Source organism: Artibeus jamaicensis, unplaced genomic scaffold (assembly GCF_021234435.1).
Source record: "Artibeus jamaicensis isolate MK-2021 breed Jamaican fruit bat unplaced genomic scaffold, CSHL_Jam_final contig_391, whole genome shotgun sequence".
Taxonomy (NCBI): Eukaryota; Metazoa; Chordata; class Mammalia; order Chiroptera; family Phyllostomidae; genus Artibeus; species Artibeus jamaicensis.
Window position 1 is genome coordinate 32546213 of NW_026521814.1, and position 23101 is coordinate 32569313.

Sequence of the window (23101 nt, forward strand, 5' to 3'; positions counted from 1 at the left end):
TTAAAAATAAATAAATCTTAATCAGTGCATGGTTAAAATTTGGCTTCCAGAAAAGAAAACATTACAGAACAGAAAACAGGGAAGAGTTTCAAATTAAATAATCTAAGTGATGGCCACCCAGATGAAGAAGAATAACATACTCTTCTCAACGGTAAAACATTTGACCAAAACATTTAAAAATATGAAGAGTGAAGGCATGGGGAAAGCCAAAGCAACTATCAGAATGAAAAAACGGCAGAAAGAAAGTTTTTCAGTCCCTTAAGAAGGATTAAAAAAAAAAAAAAGAGTAGGGAAACTACAAAATTTAAATATATGTGTTTTAGTACACATATTTCATTTTACTATGTTGAAGTTATTTTTCTCACAAACTCTCCTACCTCATTATTTGAATCTTGAATAACTATATAGAGGGCTGGTACCAGTGCTTTTTTCCGATGTAAAGTAGCTGCATAATTGGTGATCTGAGTATCAGGTAATGCCTAAAAAAAAAAAAAAATCAAAGGAAAATAAAAGTCAACTTAATATTTGAGAAGTCAGAAACTTTATTTTAAAGGAGTTCCTCTTTAAAATATTTGTAATACAGCCAACTAAGAAAAATTAATTAATACAAGAAATAACCATGAATGTTAGTAATACAAATTAAGTTATACAGGGTGGGGCAAAAGTAAGTTTACAGTTGTAAGTATATAAAACACAGATTTTATTCTTGCATTATTATTTGTTAATTATTACATTATTTATTTGTATTACATTGTAAACCTATTTTTGCCCCACCCTGTATAAATCTAACTATTCAACCATAAAAATGATTAGAAATCACATATCATGCCAAGATTTGCTGAAACGGCTCACCTTAAACTAATCTACTCTATAAAAAAGTAGTGCAGGATATATTCCAGTCCTTCCATGTTATGTTTACAAAACCCTCATTTCCACATTGTCCATAAATTATAGTTTTCAATCAACTCAATGAATAATTTTAAATTATAGGAAATAAAATATAAGGCAAAAGTCCTACTTCTAAGCCTTATTAAAACTTGGAGGCTTCCCCTCTTTTATTCAAATAATTTAAAATTTATATCCTCTCAAAAATCCTAATAACTATTTTCATTTTTACATATTATCTTCTAATCATTCACATTAGTGACTTTTTGAACAGCTGCAATTATAGAAATGTTATTTCATATTTTGCCATTTCTACTTCATATTTCAGTTTCTCCAAAGAACACAAATTCATTGTCTGAATTACTGACATACAGAATCATATGATACATTCTTAGCCCCAAGCCACTTTACCTTGAATTCTGATAACCATTCTTCCACAACACCCCGTTCAGATCCCAGCATCTTCTTCCACCTTCTGTTACTCTTAACTCTGAAAGAAACAAAAGCACTGAATTGAGGAGAGCAATACTATTTACAGAAACTACCAAAGGTAAAAGATGTGCACCTTTCACTAAAGAAGAAACTTGTTTAGTATATATATTAGAAGAGGAGGCTTACTTTTAGGACAGAATTCAATTAAACTAAAGTTTTTAAAGAAAGAAATTCTATTTTTAATGGTACATTTGAAACCTATTTTCCCAATGCTTTTATATTTTGCACAATGATGCCTGCAGTGTCCGTGTCACTGTGGATGAAATGAGACATTCACATGGACTACCAAGTCCAGCGGAGGAAAAGGGACAGCACAGCTTTTCTCACAAGGGGAGCAAAAGCCTTGACCCTTGCCATGACCGGCCTTTATTGGGTTTCTCAGCACATTTCATTATCATCCTCATTTACTATGCACAGGTTCGCTTTAGGTGATTACCTTTTACAGACAACAAAGGAGCCGATGCCGCTAGTCACATCACAGAAGAAGGATATTTGCAAATGAAAAGGCAAAACTGGTTGAACCGGTTACACTCATCCTTGGAAGGTTTAGCGTGGATTTTAGGAAGTTATTTTGCAGTAAATGTTTGCCACAAATCCAGGTGAGGGAGTTTTTATTAAAAGCAAGTCTCACAGCAAGCAGTCCAGTCACAGTGCAGGCCTGATTCCCCACGGGAGAACCTGTCTGTGGGAGTGGGTTCTGTGCATCTCAAAGTGGGAGCTGGGCCCACGCCACACAGAATGGTCTCCTACAGCACAACAGTTATACTTTAAGGTGGCAAAAAGAAGTTTATTGAGTGCAATTAAACTTCCATTACCCAATGCACAGTCTGAAATAAGTTATACATCACAGAATAAACCATGCAACAGATTACAAATGTCAAAGGTAAAAAAGTTAGAAATCAACGGACATAAATTTAGCAAACTGATTATAAATGTATATATACTACACAAAATAAAGCCTTTGAAGAAGGTAGATTTCTATGTTTTCTAAAATGGAAAAATGTCCAAGTAGAAAAGCAAGTTATACAATAGTATGTAAACTATAATTTTTAAAATTTGCATAAAATGTAAAAACAAATAAACCAACCTGGAAACATATTCAGGCATGGGCAAAGCAGAGTTACAGTTGTTCATATGGAAAAATACAAATAATATAAATAATATTATAATAATTAATAGATAATACAAGAATAAACCATTTTCAACTGTAAACCCACTTTCCCTACCTCTGTATACAACAAACTTGAAGTGTCTGCCTCTGAAGGAAGGATTACTGAGGATATATTAATTATGTAACTTTGAATTATTAAAAAAATAAATAAGTATGTATTATTTTTATTTTTTAAAGATTTTATGTGTTTATTTTCAGAGAGAGGAGAAGGGGAAAGAGGGAGAGAAACATCGATTAGTTGCCTCTAACACATATCCAACTGGGGACCTGGAGGGCAAGCAGGTGATCTTTTGGGATGCAGGCTGGAACTCAGTCCACTGGGCCACACCAGCCACGGCATCATGTATTATTTTTAAAGTGAGAAAAACACTTTATATAACCTTATATAAAAAGGTTTTGTGGGGTTTTTTTTTTGGCTTTTTAAAAGATGTTATTTTTAATCTTTAGAGGGGAAGGGAAAGAGAAAGGGAGAGAAACATCAATGTATGGTTGCCTCTCATGCATCCCTGCTGGGAACTGGCCTGCAACCCAGGCATGTGCCCTGACTGGGAATCAGGAACCACGATCCTTTGGTTTGCAGGCCTGCGCTCACTCCACTGAGCTATGCCAGCCAGGGCAAAAGGTTTTGGTTTTTAATTTGAGGCTCAAAAGGTAACAACTAGAAGAAATAAAGAGCTTCTTGTGGGAGGAGTGAAGTGTCCTCAAAACAACTTAAAGTTCCTTTACTAAAAAGACAGTATTTCCTAAGAGTATGTCGAAGTCCACACTAAATTTCTACCTAAAAAAAGGAAATTGTATTTTCTAAACCTGCCCCCCAAATTCCAAAGAATAAAAATATCCCTATATAATGCACTCTACCAAGTACTATGTAAGCAAGGAGTATAAAAAGAAGTAATATATGACCCTTATTTTCAAACAGCAAGTGTTCCAAGATAGACTGATAATCTGAAACAGAAAAAGAGATGGTAGAGAAACCTACAGATTAAAAGAGATGTAAAAAGAAAAATCAATAACCAAGGTGTAAACGTTATTTGGACTCTGATTCAAACAATTTAAAAAGAGCACGACAAGTGAAGGAAGTTGAACATGACAGATTATTTAATGACATTAAATTAATGATTATAGGTTATTTTTATATTTGATAATTATATCATACTTTTTAAAAAACAGTGCTTATGTCTTAGAGATACGTACTGAAATGTTTATTAGTGAAATAGTGACTGGAACTTACTTTGAAACAATCGGGGACAGAGGGGAGAGCCAAAGGAGGACAGTGCAATGGGTACGGATGAAATATGACTGGCTAGGATGAGCTGATAGCCACTGAACCTGAGTAATCAGTTACTGACACTTATGCCTCATTACACTATTCTCTCTACTTTGTTACAGGTTTGAGATGTTCCACAATGAACTGTAAGAAAAAATAAAGAATTGATGAACTAACTCTACATATAAATCATGATATATAAGATATAAAGCAATGGTTCTTAATCTTTTTGAGGAGGCAAGAGCAGAAAGTCACAGACTCTTTCCTCCTTTAAAATATGAACAAAACTATGGATTCCTAATTCAGAAAAAGAGAAGTATGATGCTCATATGTACACAATTTTGAAAATAATTTTAGGGAGTTCATAGATATAATAAAGCCATAGTAGACATGGATCCCATGTTAAAACTCTTGCTGAAGAAATGAAACTCTTAAAAATAACTGCACAAAATAGAGTACAACTACACATTCAAATGATAATGTCCTTCAATGAAGTAATTTCATCAGGTTCATTCAATTTTACAATGACTGTTAAAATCACTGTCAGAATTCCCTTTCAAATATCAGTTAAGCGGCACTAAATACTCTTTAAAACCTCGTTCTTTACCTAAAAATGAATTTTGATATAACTATGATTACTGTGCATCCATTCTATGCAAATTATACCTCAATAAAAATAACAAGCATAGATTCACCATACATTATAATTTCCAGTCTGAACCACTGTCTAAATATGCTAAGATAGTTACCCTGGAACCTTTTTTAAACTCAAGCAGACATCTGAGCAAAGGAGAGTCTGGTCAGAAATTCACTGATCTATTCCATAAATATTTCTTAAGTACCAATTACATGCTAGGAGCTAGAAATACAATGGTAAACAAAACCAGATATAGACTCATTCTACTGGGGCATTTGTCTAGTGGAGGAGATTATATTTTTGCAAAGAGATATGTAAGCAGGAAAGGCACACAAAACCATAAAGCAAGGAAACTAACAGCAATGAAAGCAAAAGGGGCTTCTCTGAGGTAGTGCTTAAATACTGATATCAAAGACCAGTAGGAGTTAAGTAGGAAAAGAACATTCTAGAAAGAGGGAACAGCCTAAAGGTCCTGTGGCAAGAAAATAATACAAAATTTTTGAAATGTCTGTTCTATATCTGTGTAATATGTCACTGGTATTTTAATAGGGATTGCATTGAATATATAAATTACTTTGAATAGTATGGACATTTTGATGATGTTAATTCTTCCATCCATGAACAGGGTATATGCTTCCATTTGTTTGTGTCTTTCTTAATGTCTTTCTTCGGTGTTGTGTAGTTTTCTGAGTACACGTCTTTTACGTCCTTAGTTAGGTTTATTCCTAGGGATTTTATTTTTCTTGTTGCTTTAGAAAATGGGATTTCCCCCGATTTATGTTTCTGATATTTCACTGTTGGTGTACACAAATGCCTTTGATTTCTGCATACTGACTTTGCATCCTGCTGTTTTGCCAAATTCACTTATTAGGTTGAGTAGTTTTTGGTGGAGTGTATAGGGTTTTCTATGTACACTATCATGTCATCTGCAAACAATGACGGCAAAAAGTGTCTTAAAAGTTATTAATGAGCCTATCAAGCACAAACATAGTATCATCTGTTTTCTATATTTTATCTGATTTAATGAGAGACAACAGAACAACAGAATCTAGTAGTCTGGAGCAGCAATTCTCAAATTTTTGTCTCAGAACCACCTTCCAGTCTTACACATTAACAGTTTATTAATTCATTTAAAAAAATACGGCCATTACATATTAACATAAGTAACATTTTTTAATTGAAAATTTACTTTTCCAAAACAAAAACAAATTTAGTGAAAAAAGTTAACATTTTACATTTTTTGCAAATCTCATAATTGCTTCTGTATGACTATATTAATCAGAGAATGACGGTAAAGAAGGCAAATACTATCCAAATATTAATATGAAAAATAATTTTGATTTATTAATGGACCCACATAACAGATTCCCAGGACATTTTGAGTATGGACTCTGGAGCCAAACTAAGTTTAAGGTCCCTTCCTTTAGCTATGTTTATACCCTCTTACCTTACCAGCTATACTTAAACTGTCTGTACCTCATGTCTCTCATTTCAAAAAGAGAGATAATAGAAGTACAGTACTTATGTTATGTAGTTATTGCATACTTGGAACAGTTCTTATCACAAGTTAAACACCAGATAATATTCCCTACAAGTGTTATATAATTAATCTTCATACTATGTGCTATAAAAGGGATTTTGTTATTTCCAGCTAATAGATAAGAAAATTAAAGTATAAAGAGGTTGAATGACCTACACAAGGTAACACAGTTTAAGTGGCAGAATTCAGATTTGAATTTAACACCTACTGTGAAGCCTATGATTAAAAAACTAACCTAGCCCCTTTCTTACAGCTCATACTATTCCCCCCACCATATTCTATGTCCTGCCCATACTCTTCTTTCAATTTCTCTATGGCTTCACACACATCTTCACCCCAGGATTCTAGGCAGACTGTTTTAGGACTGGAATGCTATCTATCTTACTCTTACTATGTAAATAGCTGGCTCCCACCCTGGTTGAGTAGCGCAGCTGATTAGAGTATGGTCCCAATACACCAAGGCTGCAGATTTTATCCCTTGTTAGTGCACATACAAGAATCAACCAAATCAATGAATACATAAAATAAGTGGAAAAACAAATAAAAGTTTCTCTCTCTCCTTTCATCTCACTTGCGCTCTCTAAAAATACATATATACACACATACATACATAACTTAAATAGGTGGCTACTTTCAATCCTTTTAGTATCAGAAGTCCTTCCTTGACCACTTTTAGCTGTTCTTTCTTCCTTCTCCAGTATTTTCCATTCCAACAAATATGGTTCATTTTCTTCCCAGAGCTTTGGATTTTGTACTTTGTTTATTAGACCTTATTACTTATTGTCTATCTTCTCCACCAGATTGTAAGTTCCATGAGAACAGGGTCCATTTCTGCTTCGCTCACATTTGAGTGTTCACTATGCACTCAAAACTAACAAGCATACTATGGTATCAGGACATATGTCAGATACTTAATACATACTTGTTGAATCAATGAACCATACTGCTTCCGTGACCTTCAACAAATCACTTAAATTCTTTGGGCTTGTTTTCTACAATGGTAAGTTACTTTCTAAATCTAAATTCCTATAAATATATTTTAGTACCTTCATTTGAAAAATAGAATAGTACTGGTTACAGAAAATAAATTTAAATATGTATTTCCTAACTAGACTCAGTATCTTTTAGTATCTGGAAGTAGCTATCTATGAACACAGGTATAAATACACTGCAAACTTTATTTAAGCAAATGACATAGAATTCTGAAGATCATTTCTCTTATTTTTTAGCATATCCATTCCATCACCTGGTATATATAAAAACTCTCTATAAGAGCAAAAATCAAGCTGATATTCCAACATGCAGCTCAATTTAGCCCATACTGCCTCACTCCCATATTATATAACAAAAAGGATGTCACAGAAGATAATTTTCTTTTTAGTGACCATGGAAAATAGCTGGCCCTAGTAAAATATAATGAACAAAATAATGAACTGCTGGAACATGATCCGAAGGATATAACTAATTGCTGGGGAGGAAACTCAAGAGTAGTTGTACGATAAACTCTTCATTACCGACATGGATAAAAATTGTCTTAGCTGACAATCAGCACATAACTTTTTAGGAACTGCCAATTTACAGAGAATCAGAATATAAGCGATGGTGCAGCCAAGTGGTTGAAGAATATGGGCTCTGTCCAGTGCCAGAGTCTGAATTCCAGCTCTACAACCTACCAGGTATGGGTCCTTGGGACACTTACTTAACTTCTCTTCATAAAATGGGGATACTATAAGTACCTATGTCAAAGGGTTTTTTTTAAGATTAAATAAGTTACATCAGTGAGCAAAACTAACTATAAGTGCTCTTAAGGGTTTCTGGTGGACCAAAATTTTGAATAAACAAAGCTACACAAGTATCAGGAGATCATATAGGAGTAAAAAGTAAATTTTCTACTGCAAATTTTCAAATTTAGGTCAAAGACTATTTAACATTAAGTTTGAAATTTAAACATGTAAAATGTGCTGTTATTTGTAAATACCAAGTTCCCTAAGGAAAAACCTACAGCTATACTGTCCAATGTAGAAGGCACTAGCTGCAAGTGGCTATTTAAATTTAAATTAAAGTAAAATAAAATTTAAAGATTTAATTCCTTAGTTGTATTAGCTACATACATTTCAAGTGCTCAGTAGCTACATGTGGTTTGTGTCTCCCATACTGGACTGCATGGATAAAGAACACAGACATCATCACGGAAATTGTACATAAATATAGATACAGCTAAATAATACAGTTACACTGAGTAAATTGGATAAATCAATAACTGTAAAGTTTAGGCTGCAAAAAGGTTAAAAGATACAACTATTAAAAAGAAAACACTCTCAAAAGTAAATTTCAAAATGCATTAAGATGTGATTATTTCAACTCTCCTAGGTAAAATGCTTTAAAAATAGAATATACCCACCAAACATTACTAAAAATCCTAACATGTCTAACTGTATGGAGAATTCATGCTTTATCCTTTAAAAAGTTAAATTCTATAATTTTTACCTCTGTTCTGAGATCAATTTTCTAAAGGAGGAGGTGGCACAGGAATGCAGCACAGTTCAAGTATGGAATTCATTTGTTGAGACTTAAATATTTTCCAACCCTATAAAAAATGAAAACAGAAAACTGTAAAATATTGTCAAATGTTCTCAAGAATGTAAATCAAAGAAGAAAGAAAGAATAATTTTGGTAAGACATTTATAATGTAATTTATCTAATTTAGAAAATAATTATGGACTCAAAAGTTTCCATGATAACTAGCATAAATTTTTGTGCCATTACCAAACCTAATTTAAAAAAACATTAGACTTAGAGAAATGAAGTACGAGTTTTAGTTTCATATTAGTCATTAATTATCTGTAAGACCTTGAGCAGGTTACTTAAATCTAGAAAATTAAGATATCCAACTAATAATTCTTTGAATCCAATAGTATAGTGATTTCTTTCACACACACATACAAACAATCATTAAAACTTTAACATACACCCTGGCTGGTGTGGCTCAGTAGATTGAGCGCTGGTGTGGGAATCCAAGGGTTACTGGTTTGATTCCCAGTCAGGGCACATGCCTGGGTTGTGGGCCAGGTCCCAAGAAGCGGGTGTGCAAGAGGCAACCACACACTGATGTTTCTCTCCCTCTCTAAAATAAATAAATAGAATATTTTAAGAAAATTTTAACATACAGTATAAAAACAAGCTTAAAACTAAGTATCAATGAACATAAAATCTTTTTAGATGATTTTTATGAACTGAAAATTTTATCATTTTAAAAAGAACACAGAAAATGCTATTACTTGAATTTTTGGTACAAAAACACTAAAAGTTTTTTGATCAGAGAGAATCATTTTCAAATTGCTAATGGTATACTTTTTTCACAAACCAATAATTATTTTCATGTAGTTGTTGAACACATAATGCTCTACTTCTTTGATTCAAAACAGTATCACAGCTTTAAATTTAGTTTCTAAAAGGAAATTAACCTTTAAAAATGTTCATTAAGTGTGATTTGTTTAAATACAAAAATATATTAAAAAAATCCTCTTGAAACTTAATTATCATTAAATTCAATGGTCTTCAAACTAAAGATGTGTCAGGACTTCCTACTCCAACCACAGCAGCTGACTTTCTTATTTATTGGGGTCGGCAGAATCATCGTACTAACTACTCTAACAGACTACGATACTTAGTATCTTCAGTTCTCAGAAACCCATATACAAGTTTATTACTCCTATTATTAAACCTCTTTGGAGCAGGGAGTATTTCTCAGTTGTGTTTGCATTTCTAGTTCCTAACGGGGCCTGGCACATGGTTAGCACTAATTCATGTCTACCGAATAAATGCCTTAACAGCAACAACTGGTCAGTCAGTAGCAGACTCAGCAGAGAAGTCAGGAAGCAAGCATGGCACTGATTACTAGTTCCCCAAGACAGGGATATCCACTCTCACCACTCTTGGTCAACCTAGTACTGGAAGTTCTCACCACAGCAATCAGACAAGATGAAGAAATAAAAGGCATCCAAATTGGAAAGGAAGAAATAAAACTCATTATTTGCAGATGACATGGTACCTTATGTACAAAACCCTAAAGATTCCACCAAAAAACTAGGACTGACAAATGAATTCAGTAAAGTACTAAGATACAAAATATCCAGAAATCAGTTGCATTTCTATAGAGCAATAATGGCTATCAAAAAGGGAAACTAAGAAAACAATCCCATTTACAATTGCATCAAAAAAATTTAAAAACCTTGGAATAAATTTAACCAGGATGTAAAAAAACTTGTACTTAGAACATTATAAGATAGGAAAAAAGAAGTTGAAGAAGATGCAATTAAGTGGAAGCATATACTGTATTCATGGATACAAAAAATTAGCAGCATTAAAATGTCCATACTACCCAAAGCAATCTACAGATTCAATTCAATTCCTATCAAGATACCACTGGTGTATTTCACAGAACTACAACAAATATTCCAAAAACTTATACGGAACCACACAAGAATGAATAGCCACAACAATCTTGAGAAAGAAGAACAAATCATGCTACCTATATCAAAACTATACTATAAAGCCATAGTAATCAAAACAGCATGGTACTTCTGGTCAAGATGATAGCATAGGTAAACATGGCTCACCTCCTCACACAACCACATCAAAATTACAACTAAATTACAGAACAACCATCACTCAGAACTATCGTAAATCCAGTTGAATGAAAGTCTGAAAACTATGGAATTAAAGAAACCACATCCATGCAGACTGGTGGGAGAGTGGACATGCAGAACTGGCTGGTCCCAAACAATTCCTCTTGAAGAACCCAAATATGGACTCAGCTACTGAGACTCCCTCCCTTTGAGCTCCAGCACCAGGGTAGCAGCTTGAAAGGCACCAGTGACATACAGGAAGGAAGTGAAGGGTTTAGCATTAAGGCAAGAGCTAAGGGACAGCTTTCTCTCAGACAGAGAGGCCACTGTCCCTATTCTGAACCTTCCCCTCACAGAGCCACAGAGCTGGCAGATGGGTACCATTATCTGAGACTCTATCAACTTCAACCTGATTAACACTGTATGCCCTCCCCTGGAGATTCCGAGACTTCTTCATTCCACCCAACTTATGGGCCCACTCTAGCTGTTACAGAGCCTTTTCCATGTGAATGACTATTATTGGTTCATGCTTTACAACTTCCTAAATCCTCTGAAACAAGCAACAGCCAGCCTCAGTGAGCTCCCAACTCCTGTACCTCTTGCTAAATGGCCCCAGGCATGGAACTAGCTGCAGCCAGCCTAGATGTGAAGTTTGTCTTCTCCTGGAAATCACCTAGCTCTGCATCAGTAGCAGCCAGCACAGATTGCTTTACAGCCCAGGCAGGGTGTCTCTGGGCCAAAGATAGGTGGGGGCTGAGTACTCTGACCACCCAGGAAAACACAGAATCTGTGCACCAGGTGGACAGCTACAGACCACGTCGGAACACTACTACCCTGTGCAGGAACAGCTGATCCTTCACAGATGGTGGAGGTTGGTGGTCCGTGGTCAAAGCCAGTCACTGTGGCTCACTGGCCTGGGTACATCCCTCCCACTGACTGCCAACAGCATTCAAGGCTCAGCTACAAGAGGAGGGTATACTCTGCCCAAACAAAAGATGCTTCATGAGTACCCACTCTGAGTGATAGGGGAGGCCGTGCCACTGGACCCTACAGGATACCTACTACATTAGGACACACTACCAAGACAGGGAGTCATGGTAGCTCTTCCTCATACATAGAAACAAACACAGGGAGGCTGCCAACATTAGGAGACAAAGAAACACTGCCCAAATAAAAAAAAAAAAACAGATCAAAACTCCTGAAAAAGAACTAAACAAATCAGAGAGAATTCCAGCCAAGATGGAGGTGTAGGCAGAAATGCTTCACTTCCACGTACAACTAAAATAAGGTTGTTAAACCTATCTAAAAACAAAAAACAACCAGAACTGCCAGATAATCCAACTGCATGGAAGTTCAAAACCAAGGAGTTAAAGAAACATTCATCCAGACTGGTGTGCCAAGACAAAGAAATATGGCCCAAATGAAAGAACAGATCAAAACCTCAGAAAAAGAACTAAGCAATGAGGAGATAGACACCCAATTTGATGCACAGTTCAAAACACTGGTAATCAGGATGCTCACAGAATTGATTGAGCTCAGTCACAAAAATGAAGGAAGAAAAGAAGGCTATGCAAAGTGAAATAAAGGAAAATATACAGGGAACCAACAGTGAAGGGAAGGAAACTAGGACTCAAATCAATGATTTGGAACAAAAAAAAAAGAAATAAAAACCAACCAAAACAAAAAGAAACAAAAATTCAAAAAAGTGAGGAGAGGCTGAGAAAGCTCTGGGACAACTTTAAACCTTCCAACATCAGAATCATAGGGATGACAGAAGGGCAAGAGGAAGAGCAAGTAATTGAAAACTTATTTGAAAAAATAATGAAGGGGACCTTCTTAACCTGGCAAAGGAAATAGACTTCCAGGAAGTCCAGGAAGCTCAGAGTCCCAAAGAAGTTGGACTTGAGGAACACACCGAGACACATCATAATTAAGTTACCCAAGATTAAAGATAAAGAGAGAATCTTAAGAGCAGCAAGAGGAAAGAAGAGAGTTACCTAGAAAGGATTTCCTGTAAGGTTATCAGCTGATTTCTCCAAAGAAAACTTGCAGGCAAGAAGGGGCTGCAAAGGAGTATTCAAAGTCATGAGAGGCAAGGACGTGCATCCAAGATTACTCTATCCAGCAAAACTATCATTTAGAATAGAAGGGCAGATAAAGTGCTTCCCAGATAAAGTCAAGTTAAAGGAGTTCATCATCACCAAGCCCTTATTATATGAAATGTTAAAGGGACTTATCTAAGAAAAAGATGATAAAAACTACAAACAGTAAAATGACAACAAATTTACAACTATCAACAACTGAACCTAAAAAAAAACAACTAGAGCCTAAGCAAACAACTAGAACAGGAACAGAATCGCAGGAATGGAGATCACATGGAGGGTTATCAGTAGAGTGGGAGAGAAACGGGGGAAAAGGTACAGGGAATAAGAAGCATAATAGGTAAGCACAAAATCGACAGTGGGAGGTTAAGAACAGTATAGGAAATTGAGAAGCCAAAGAACTTATATGTACAACCCATGGACATAACTCCAGGGGGGAACTGGAGAGTGGGGAGTACGGGGAGGAGGGAGATATAGGAGAAAAAACTGGGACAACTGTAATAGCATAATCAATTAAAAAAAAGAACTAAACAAAAGGGAGATAAGCAATCTATCAGATGCAGAGTTCAAGGTTTCTAAGGATGCTTAAGGAACTTACTGAGGACCTCAATACCACAAAAAAGATCCAGTCAGAAATGAAGGATTCATTCACTGAAATAAAGAACAATTTACAGGGAAATAAAAGTAGAGTGGATGAAGCTAAGAAACAAATCAATGATTTGGAATATAAGGAAGCAAAGAACAACCAATTAGAACAAGAAGAAAAGAGAATCTAGAAAAATAAGGATAGTGTAAGCAGCCTGGGGGACAACTTCAGGTGCTCTGACATTTGCATCATAGAGGTGCCAGAGGGAGAAGAGAAAAAACAAGAAATTGGAAATCTATTAGGAAAAATAATAGAGGACAACCTCTCTAATTTGGTGAAGGGTATAGACCTGCAAGTGCAGGATGAACAGAGTCCCAAACAAGATGGATGCAAAGAGGTCCACTCCAAGACACATAATTAAAATGCCAAAGATCAAAGATACAGAGAGAATCTTAAAAGCATTAAGAGAAAAGCAGTTAGTTGCCCACAGTGAAATTCCCACAAGACTGTCAGCTGATTTTCCAAAAGAAACTTTGTAGGCTAGAAGGGATTGGCAAGAAATATTCAAAGTCATGAAAAGCAGGACATATAGCTAAGACTGCTCTACCTAGGAAAGATATTATTTAGAATCAAAAGGCAAATAGAGAGCTTCCCAGACAAGAAAAAACAAAAGGAGTTCATCATCACCAAACCATTATTATAAAAAATGTTAAAGGCATTTTTTTAAGAAAATGAGATGATCAGCCCTGGCTGGTGTAGCTCAGTGAATTGAGCAGGCCTGTGAACCAAACAATTGTGGTTCGATTCCCAGTCAGGGCACATACCTGGGCTGCAGGCCAGTTCCCAGCAAGGGACGCATAAGAGGCAACCATAAATTGATATTTCTCTCCCTCTCTCCTTCCCTTCCCCTCTAAAGATAAATAAATTAAATTTAAAAAAAAAGATGATCAAACTATGAACAATAAAATGGAAAAAAAACATATCTATTAACAATTGAATCTAAAATACAAACTAAGCAAACAAGAAGAACAGAAACAGAATCATGGATACAGAGAGGGTTATGATGGGTGCCAGGTGGGAGGGGGGAGAAGAGAGTGGGCGAAGAGATGAGGGGATTAGGAAATATAAATAGGTACTTACAAAACAGCTATGGGGATATAAAATACAGTGTAGGAAATAAAGTAGCCAAAGAACTTGTATGCAAGACCCCTGGACATGAACGGCGGTGTGGGGAATGCCTGAGGGAGTGGGGGTTGTCGGGTGCAGGTGGGCAGAGGGGGAAATACTGAGACAACTGTAATAGCATGATCAATAAAAAATAATTAAAAAACATGGTACTGGCATAAAAACATATAGTCCAAGGTAACAAAACAGAGAGCCCAGTAAATACCCATCCATGCCTTTGTGGTCAATTAATATTTAATAAAGGGAGCAAGGACATACAATGGGATAAAGGCAGTGTATTCAATAAATGGTGTTGGGCAAACTGGACAGATATATGCAAAATAATAAAACTAGACAACCATGTTCTTACACCACACATAAGAATAAAGTCAAAATTGATTAAAGATGTAAATCTTAGACTCAAACCATAAAAATCCAGAAGAAAGGACAGGCTGTGAAATCGCAGACATTTTTGTAGCAACATTTTTTCTGGCCTAACTCCTTGGGCAAGGAAACAAAAAGAAAAAATAAACAAATGGGACATCAAACTAAAAATTTTATGCACAGCAATGGAAGCCATCAACAAATGAAAAGGCAATCCACAGAATGGGAGAACATATTCACCAGTACATCTGATAAGGAGTTAATATCCAATATTTATAAAGAACTTTTGAAACTTAACACCAAAAAAACAAATAATCCAATTCAAGAATGGGCAAAGGATCTGAACAGACACTTTTCCAAGGAGGATATATAGATGGCCAATAGACATATGAAAAGATGCAAGATGCTCAATGTCACTAATCATCAGAGAAACACAAACCAAAACCGTGGTATTTCACCTCCTACCTGCCAGCATGGCTATCATCAATCAATCAACAAATAAGTATTGGCAAGGATGTGGAGAAAAGGGAACACTCATGTAATGTTGGTAAGAATGCAGACTGGTGCAGCCACTGTGGAACGCAGTGTAGAGTCACCTCAAAGATTTTAAAAATAGAACTACTTTATAACTCAGTGATTCCCAGGAATCACTGGGAAACCCACAACACTAATTCGACAGAATATATGCTCCACTATGTTCACTGAAACATTATTTACAATAGCCAAGATTTGGAAATCTTGCCTTTTGTGAAAACATGGATGGAACTGGAGAGTATTATGCTAAGTGAAATAAGCCAGTCAGAGAAAAGTCAAGTACCGTATGATTTCACTTATATGTGGAATCTAATGAACAAAATAGAAACAGACTCATAGCTGTCAGAGGGGAGGTTGGTGGGGGCTGGGTAGAAAGGGTGAAGGGATTAAGCAAAAAAACAAACCAAACCAAAACTCTCATAGACAGATAACAGTATGGTCATTACTGAAGGGAAATGGGGGAGAGGCGGGTAAAAGAGGAATAAGTGGTGACAGAAAGAGACATGAGCTGGGATGGTGAACACACAATACAATATATAGGTAGTATGTTATAGAACCATGCATCTTAAATCTATATAATATTATTAACCAATATGACCCCAATAAATTCAATTTAAAAATCTCTACCATGTAAATTATTAATAAATTTTCAAAGTTTTTAGCCCCCCAAAAGATCACTAGTCCCCATTTAATACAGATCCCTACCCTAGACCCTACTGTTCTAGTCTATGTGCTCAGCTAAAAGCCACTTCTGAACCTTACTATGGCTAAATGAGTCCAGATCAATTAGATCAGAGGAAATATTGTATGGGGAATTCTAGAAATGTTTCTTAAAAGTGTAAGGCATGCCCCTCTTGTCCTTTGCCTTTCTTTCTCCTTCCTTCTGCCTAGAACATGAGTATGATCACTGGATAACCATTCTTTGATCTTGAAAATGGAAGCCGCATGCAAAAAAGAGAGGAGACTGGGTCTTTGACAACTCTAGAGTTGCAGTATCAGTCCTACACAGCCAATTTCTGAATGTTTTTTCACAAGCCAAAAAAAAATTACTCTTTTTAAAAAAGATTTATTTATTTTTAGAGAGAGGAGAAAGGAGAGAGAAAGAAAAGGCGAGAAACATCAATGTACTCGAGATACACCAATCGCCTCTTGAATGCCCCAAACTGGGGAACTGGCGTGCAACCCAGGCATGTGCTCTGACTGGGAATCGAACCTCAGTCCTTCCAGTTCTCAGGCAGCACTCAATCTACCAAGCCACACCAGAGAGGGCTTAGTTACTATCTTGTTTAAGCAATGGTTATTTCTTATCTTTGTTTCTAGTAGCCAGCCACAATTCCTAACTAATAAGAAAGAGACTCGGGAAAGAAATGTGTGGTCTAAGACACCAACAGCCATCTCAGCTATGCTCCGGTCTAATGCAGATAAAGTGCGCGGTATTTCCACAGAAATGGGAGTAAAGTAGAAAGCAAGCCTGAACAAAGAGCCCGTACTCTGTGAAGGAACACCACCATTAGAGTTCAGTTGGAGGGATGTTATTGCAGCTTAGCACACTGACAAGATTTCATAATACAGTACTATAATTTCTTGACAACATTTGGGAATTATGTCTTAGAAAAGTAATTTGGCATATAAAACTATGACTACAAAGACCAAATTATATAACAATAAAAGGTTAGGTTTAAACCTTTTCAAATAAAAAAATGAGTGACCGTTTTTCAGATGAACCTTCTTTAAGTTTTCAGGAAACACTGCTATTGCGCCACAATCAGATAAGGACAACTCTCTCACATACCAGGCAGACTACTGCAAGATTCCAAATGTCTCACCTTGCTTGCCACTTGACATCTTTCGTACTTGGGTATTTGTTTTTACTATTAAGCCTCAGCAAAACTTTTCACAATTTCTTATCACAACTGTGTCATTTTTTGGACTGTTTTTCATCCTTAAATTAAGAAAATAGAAAATAGTCCCATCGCTCCATGGACCACTGTTATGGACATTTTTGCATCTCACCAAAATTCATATATTGAAATAGTAACCTGCAATGTGATTATGTTAAAAGGTAAGGTCTTTGTTGGGTGATTAAGTCATAAGGGTAGAGCTCTCCTGAATGAGATTAGTGCCTGTACAAAAGAGGCACCCAGAGAGCTCTCTTACCCCTTCTGCCATGTGATGGCACAGTGAAAAGACAGCCACCACAGAATAAGGAGGTGGGCCCTCAGCAGGCACACAATTTTCTGGCACCTTGGTCTTTGACTTACCAGCCTCTAGGATGGTGAGAAATGTTTGTTGTTTAAGCCACCCAGTCTGTAGTACTTTGTTATGGCAGCCCAAACTGGTTGAGACGGAGGTCCTTCCAATAGAATATGGTAAAGGGCCATTATATTAATGTAAGTTCAAAGCCTAAGCCTCAAACAGGCCTTGCAGCCTTGCAGCTTCTACCTTCACCTGTTGAGAACACTACCCTGAGAATGCTTTGTAAGGATGCCAGTAGCCTACTAAGGGATGAGAAGCCACACAGAGAAGACTGCAGCACTTTAGTAACAGACAAGCAACACCAACTGCAAACATGTGAGTGAGGATACCTTGGACCTTCCAACTCAGTCAACTTTCCAAGTAGATTCAACTGCACGGGACAGGCAAATGAAACCAACAGAGGAACTGTTCAGCCAATCTACAGAATCATGAAAAATAATCAATCTTTTTGTCTTAGGTCACTTTGGGATGGTGTATAAGGCTGCAATACCAAATAAACTCTAAAACAACAATACTTAATAGTTTCTCGAAACTGAGAAAAATTACTTGAGATTTTTCTGTTTTTATCTTTAACTGACCTATTATAATATCCTGGAGGTCATGCTGACTCCAATGTTTCATTCTACTATGATTAAAAAACAGAAATTAAGGTATGAAGGTACCACGGGGAGATGTTAGAGTTCTGTGTGAAGTGACCGAAATGTGATAGGTTCTCTGGTTGCATTATAGAGTGCTCTGGAGGCAAGAAAGACAGAGTGAGGTGACCAGTAAGAAGACTATTAGAATGTTCCTGGTGAGAGGTATAGTAAGAAGTCAGAGGCCTGAACTATCACTGCTGCTGCTGTCATATTTGTTATGTATTTACTCACACCAAGTACTGTAATAAGAAACTTACACATACTTGCTTACTTAATCCTTATAACAACTCTTTCAAATTTTAAAAAATTTTGATATAATTACAGACAGGAAGGTAACCATGTACCTGTTGCTCAGTTTCCCCCAATGGTAACATTTATAATTCTATAAATAATCAAAGTCACACCTCTTAATATATTACATAATTAAGTTTTTACTCCTCTCTCCAAAATTAAAGTCTACACATTTACTTTTTCTAGCACTTGTCTTTGTGGCAGATAGATACTCAAATAGAAAGTCTAGAATACATAAAAATGAGCATGAATTTCTAAGCAGGACCTCTGTCAGTCAACACATTCACAATTCCAAGTTTTACTATGTATCAAAGTGAATGTTTATGCAAAAGCCAAATGTATATCTTCTTTGTATCACTGCAATATTGAAAAAGACCTTTAATTGAGAAAATTTCCAATTCTTATTTTCCAATTGTAGTTTGATTCTAGAATTAGATAGCTTTCAGACACATTGAGAGAACAAGATATAAGTAAATATCTGTGCAAGTTAGCACAAGTCTGAATCACAAAAGAAACTAGCTTGGTTTATGGAAAGCAGCTAAATGCCAAGTAAAAACTAATCCAAACCAAAACATTCAGCAAAATTTTTATTTCTGGTAACTTTAGCTCCTAAGTGGAAAATCTATCCCAGCTATGACATTAAAGAGTGAAAATGTATTGAGCTATAAAAATATTGGTAGATTTGGCAGCCCTTTCTCTCAAGCAAAAACTACTGTTACTGGTTCATATCACAAGTAAGAGAGCTTTGAATTAGATCAATGATTTGAAAGTGGAAGTCAATGATGTACCATATCATCTGGAGATTTTTTTTCCGTCAAAATATGTATATCTACCTTCCTTCACATTCATCCTACCACTAAGATTCTGAAGGGTAGTGGAGATGATGTGTGTGTGCCTGTTTAAAAACACTCCTAGATTATTCTGAATATATATATATAAACTCCACTTTCACAGAGATTTTCTGAATTAGGTCCAACTCTAGTTTAACATTATATCGATAGCAGGCAAAAGGAGCAGAGCTACAAAGTGACGAGGGTTTAGTAGAAGGCTCTGCAGATAAGGGGTTGTAATCACACCAGCTGTAAGCCACTTTCAGAGCTTTCTGTGCCAGCTCCTTCTAGAATCCATTGTATCACATTTTAGACAACAGCAAATGTTCAGTTCATCATTCTGAGAAAAGCACATAGGCTACTAGCCAGATAAAAATGTAAAAAATAAGCTATTTTGGGTATCAAAAAAACTAAGAAGCCATAGACACTGAAACACAAAAATTCATCTGTTCTTGCATTGAAAGAACGATAACAAAGTGCTATTTTGTGCAGCTGTTAACTTTTTTTGACTCATTGATTTCTGCTCATGGTTCATCATTTTATTTATTATCATCAGGTTTTTTATTATTTATATTCATTTTTCTATTATAAAGCTCAGTCAGGCTGAAAATCTTAATTATCTTAAAACTTATTAAATTACTGTAAAATGCCAGAACTGAATTAAAAACAATCTCCTGGGCTAAATCTATTGAATGTGAAGATGGCTTGAGTTGGATTTAAAAACAAGCTTTCAAGGTCCATTTTAGAGCAAACAATTATACTTTCTTATAGCCACTGTTTCAAATTCCTTATAACCATTATTTCAAATTCCTTATAAGAGCTCCAATACTGAAATGTGTCAGAGTAGTAGACTTCTGTCCAGGAAGCTCTGAGAGTCCCAAATAAGATGAACCCAAGGAAGACACACCAAGGCACATCATAATTACATTAGCCAAGATTAAAATGAAGGAGAGAACTCTAGAAGCAGCAAGACATAAGAAGATAGTCACCTACAAAGGAATTCCCATCAGACCGGCAGCGAACTTCTCAAAAGAGATCTTGCAGGCAAGAAGGGCCTGGAAAGAAGTATTCCAAGTCATGAAATCCAAAGACCTACAATCCAAGATTGCTCTATCCAGCAAAGCTTTCATTTAGAATGGAAGGGCAGATAAAGCGCTTCTCAGATAAGGTCAAGTTCAAAGAGTTCATCATCATCAAGCCCTATTATATGAAATGTTAAAGGGACTTATCTAAGGAAAAGAAGATAAAAAATACAAACTGTGAAAGGATAGCAAACTCACAGTTATTAACAACCACACCTAAAATAAAAGCAAACTAAGCAGACAGCTGGATCAGGAGTGGAGCCACAGAAATGGAGATCACATGGAGGGTTAGCAACAGGGGAGTGGGAGGAGGAGAAGGAGTAGAAGGTACAGAGAATAAGTAGCATAGACGATAGGTAGAAAATAGACAGGGGGAGGGCAAGAATAGTATGGGAAATGTAGAAGCTAAAGAACTTGTGACACATGGACATGAACTAAAGGGGGGAATGTCGGGGTAGGGGCATGAAGGGGGGAAATGGGACAAGTGTAATGGCATAATCAATAAAACATACTTAAAAAATAAAATAAATAAAACAATATCACAAAGGCAAAAAAAGTGGACTCCTAATTATAATAAATAATAGTAATAGTAATAATTGGCTGTATAAACAATCAGCCAATTATTATTATATTTTAATTTGGACTAGTGTTTCTTGAATCACTTGATAATTTCCTACTCAATTGTTCAACTTTACTGCATTCTACAATGACACCTACTGGCCATTCAAAATCAGCCATTAGTTCTCTAAGACAGCTCTAGTAGGCTGATTACATAATAAGACACACACACATACACACACACGCACACCACTACATAGAAGCAGATTTGTTCGCGGGTACTCACACTACTAAAATACAAGCAAAAGTATTCTTTGTGACTGAGAGATAGTATTATCCTTGCAAAAAAGTAAAAAGGCAACGAAACACCAAGTGTCAACATTTTAATCTAAAGCATTGATAAATATCACAGTACTCTCAGCATTTCAAAACTAAAATAAACTCCAAGGATCCACCCCTTCTTACCAAATGATATTTAGACAAATAAATAAATTTTTGATTTAGGTTCTGGTATATACTACTATAAACTATTAATAGAAAAATGAAAATTATAGTACACCTGCTAATACTACATTAGTCCTTGTCTTCTAAGTAAAAGGCAACGTTTCAATCAGCTTACATTTTAGCAATTTATAATGCTTCTTTTAAAACTGTTTTCCAGTGAGCTATAGAGCCAAGTTTTTAATGTAATTTGTCCTTCCATAACAGGCTTAATGAAATTCTTATATTACCTGTACATTTCATTGTGCAAGGAATTAATTATTAAAACCCAGGAAAAAAAACATGATAATTCAGTTATTTATGTCTGTAAATACATTTTACCTGAGTCAAGAGGTTCATAAAGCATACTTTTTAAACCTAATAAATAATCCATAACTCATTTCTCAGATTTACACAACAAGTTGCTTAAAAGATGACTTTTTTGCATTTCCCCTTCTCCATTTGGACCACCACCTTATTTTCAGACCTCTAGTATCCATAATATCTAGGGGTAAAAATCTAACAACGATTTTTTCGTCACTTTCCAATCTGCACTTACCTCCCACTATAGATTTTTGAGGCTCCCCACTTTCCTGAAGATGAGAAAAAAGAAGTATTTGTAATCAGCCTTGACCCTCAAAACAAATAAATCCATGAACTACAAAACGTGAACCTGGCCACGCTCATCTCAAACTAACAAATCTCTCAACCCAAGTCCATATTTGGGATAAAGTCTTCGTGACTATCTTATCCTTCACGCGTCTACGCTTACAGAGCCTGCTGGGCTTTCTGTAACCAACGAAAAAACTATTCTGACACATCAATAGGTTACCGGACCTCCTTTTCCAAAAGGGACAACCTACTTTTTAGGGTATATAACAGCCAAGGATTATATAATGTACTCGTGTAGCTTTTTAGGGTATGTAACACCCAAGGGTTAGATGTAATATGTAAAGAGTTTCAAGGATCTGATGGCCAGCAAATATCTTTCTTCTCCGCTTCTTCTTCCCACCCAGAGAAAGGGCCCTAAGGATTTCTCTCGGGTGCCTGAAATGCCGCATCCTTTTATCTGAGCTTCGTGCAAAAAATTCCTCCAGCCCTCACGACACTGTCTTGTTCCCGCCTCCCTCCCCTGGTTGCTGGCGCCAGCGCAGCCCCCCCCCCGCCATAGGCCCCCCCCCCCGCCCCCAGTCGCCGTATTGGGCTCAGCCTCCGCTCGCCTCAGCTGCCGTCTCCTCCCCACGACCCTCCCAAGCGGCTACCTGGTCTACGACAGGTTCCGGAACCACCAACACTGCGGCTACCACCTTCCCTAACAACCCTAGTCAGATCCTCTCTGTATATGCAGATCCCATCTGCAGCCGGAGGAGATTAAAATCCCTCCTGATGAAGCCCTCTGTGTCTGCCAAAGACAGCGTAGCTGCCTACCTGTCACCCTGCTGTCGCTGGCTTCTAACCGCCACCGCCTCCCGCAGCCGCCAGCCCACTGCAGCGCAATAACCAGCCCACCCACTGGGTGAGTCCAAGCTCTAACAACAGCCTCACTTATTGGCTGCAGCATGTCCAAGGCCCACCC

The 23101-nt window shown here is 36.5% G+C and overlaps 1 protein-coding gene across 7 annotated transcripts in view; it reads right to left on the minus strand.

Moving 5' to 3' along the window:
- HYCC2 (hyccin PI4KA lipid kinase complex subunit 2) overlaps positions 1-23031 on the minus strand; it is a 59323-nt gene extending 36292 nt beyond the window's left edge. For 2 of the 7 annotated variants that reach the window (XM_037167598.2, XM_037167594.2), the window contains exons 1-5: positions 22954-23031; positions 22085-22118; positions 8480-8579; positions 1297-1375; positions 378-479 (exon numbers count right to left, since the gene is read on the minus strand). In XM_037167598.2, coding sequence (XP_037023493.2) covers positions 378-479; positions 1297-1347 — 153 coding nt within the window. In that variant the 5' untranslated portion in view covers positions 1348-1375; positions 8480-8579; positions 22085-22118; positions 22954-23031. The other 5 variants (XM_053665062.1, XM_053665064.1, XM_037167595.2 and 2 more) reach the window with 5 other exon arrangements.
- Positions 23032-23101: the final 70 nt, after the last annotated feature.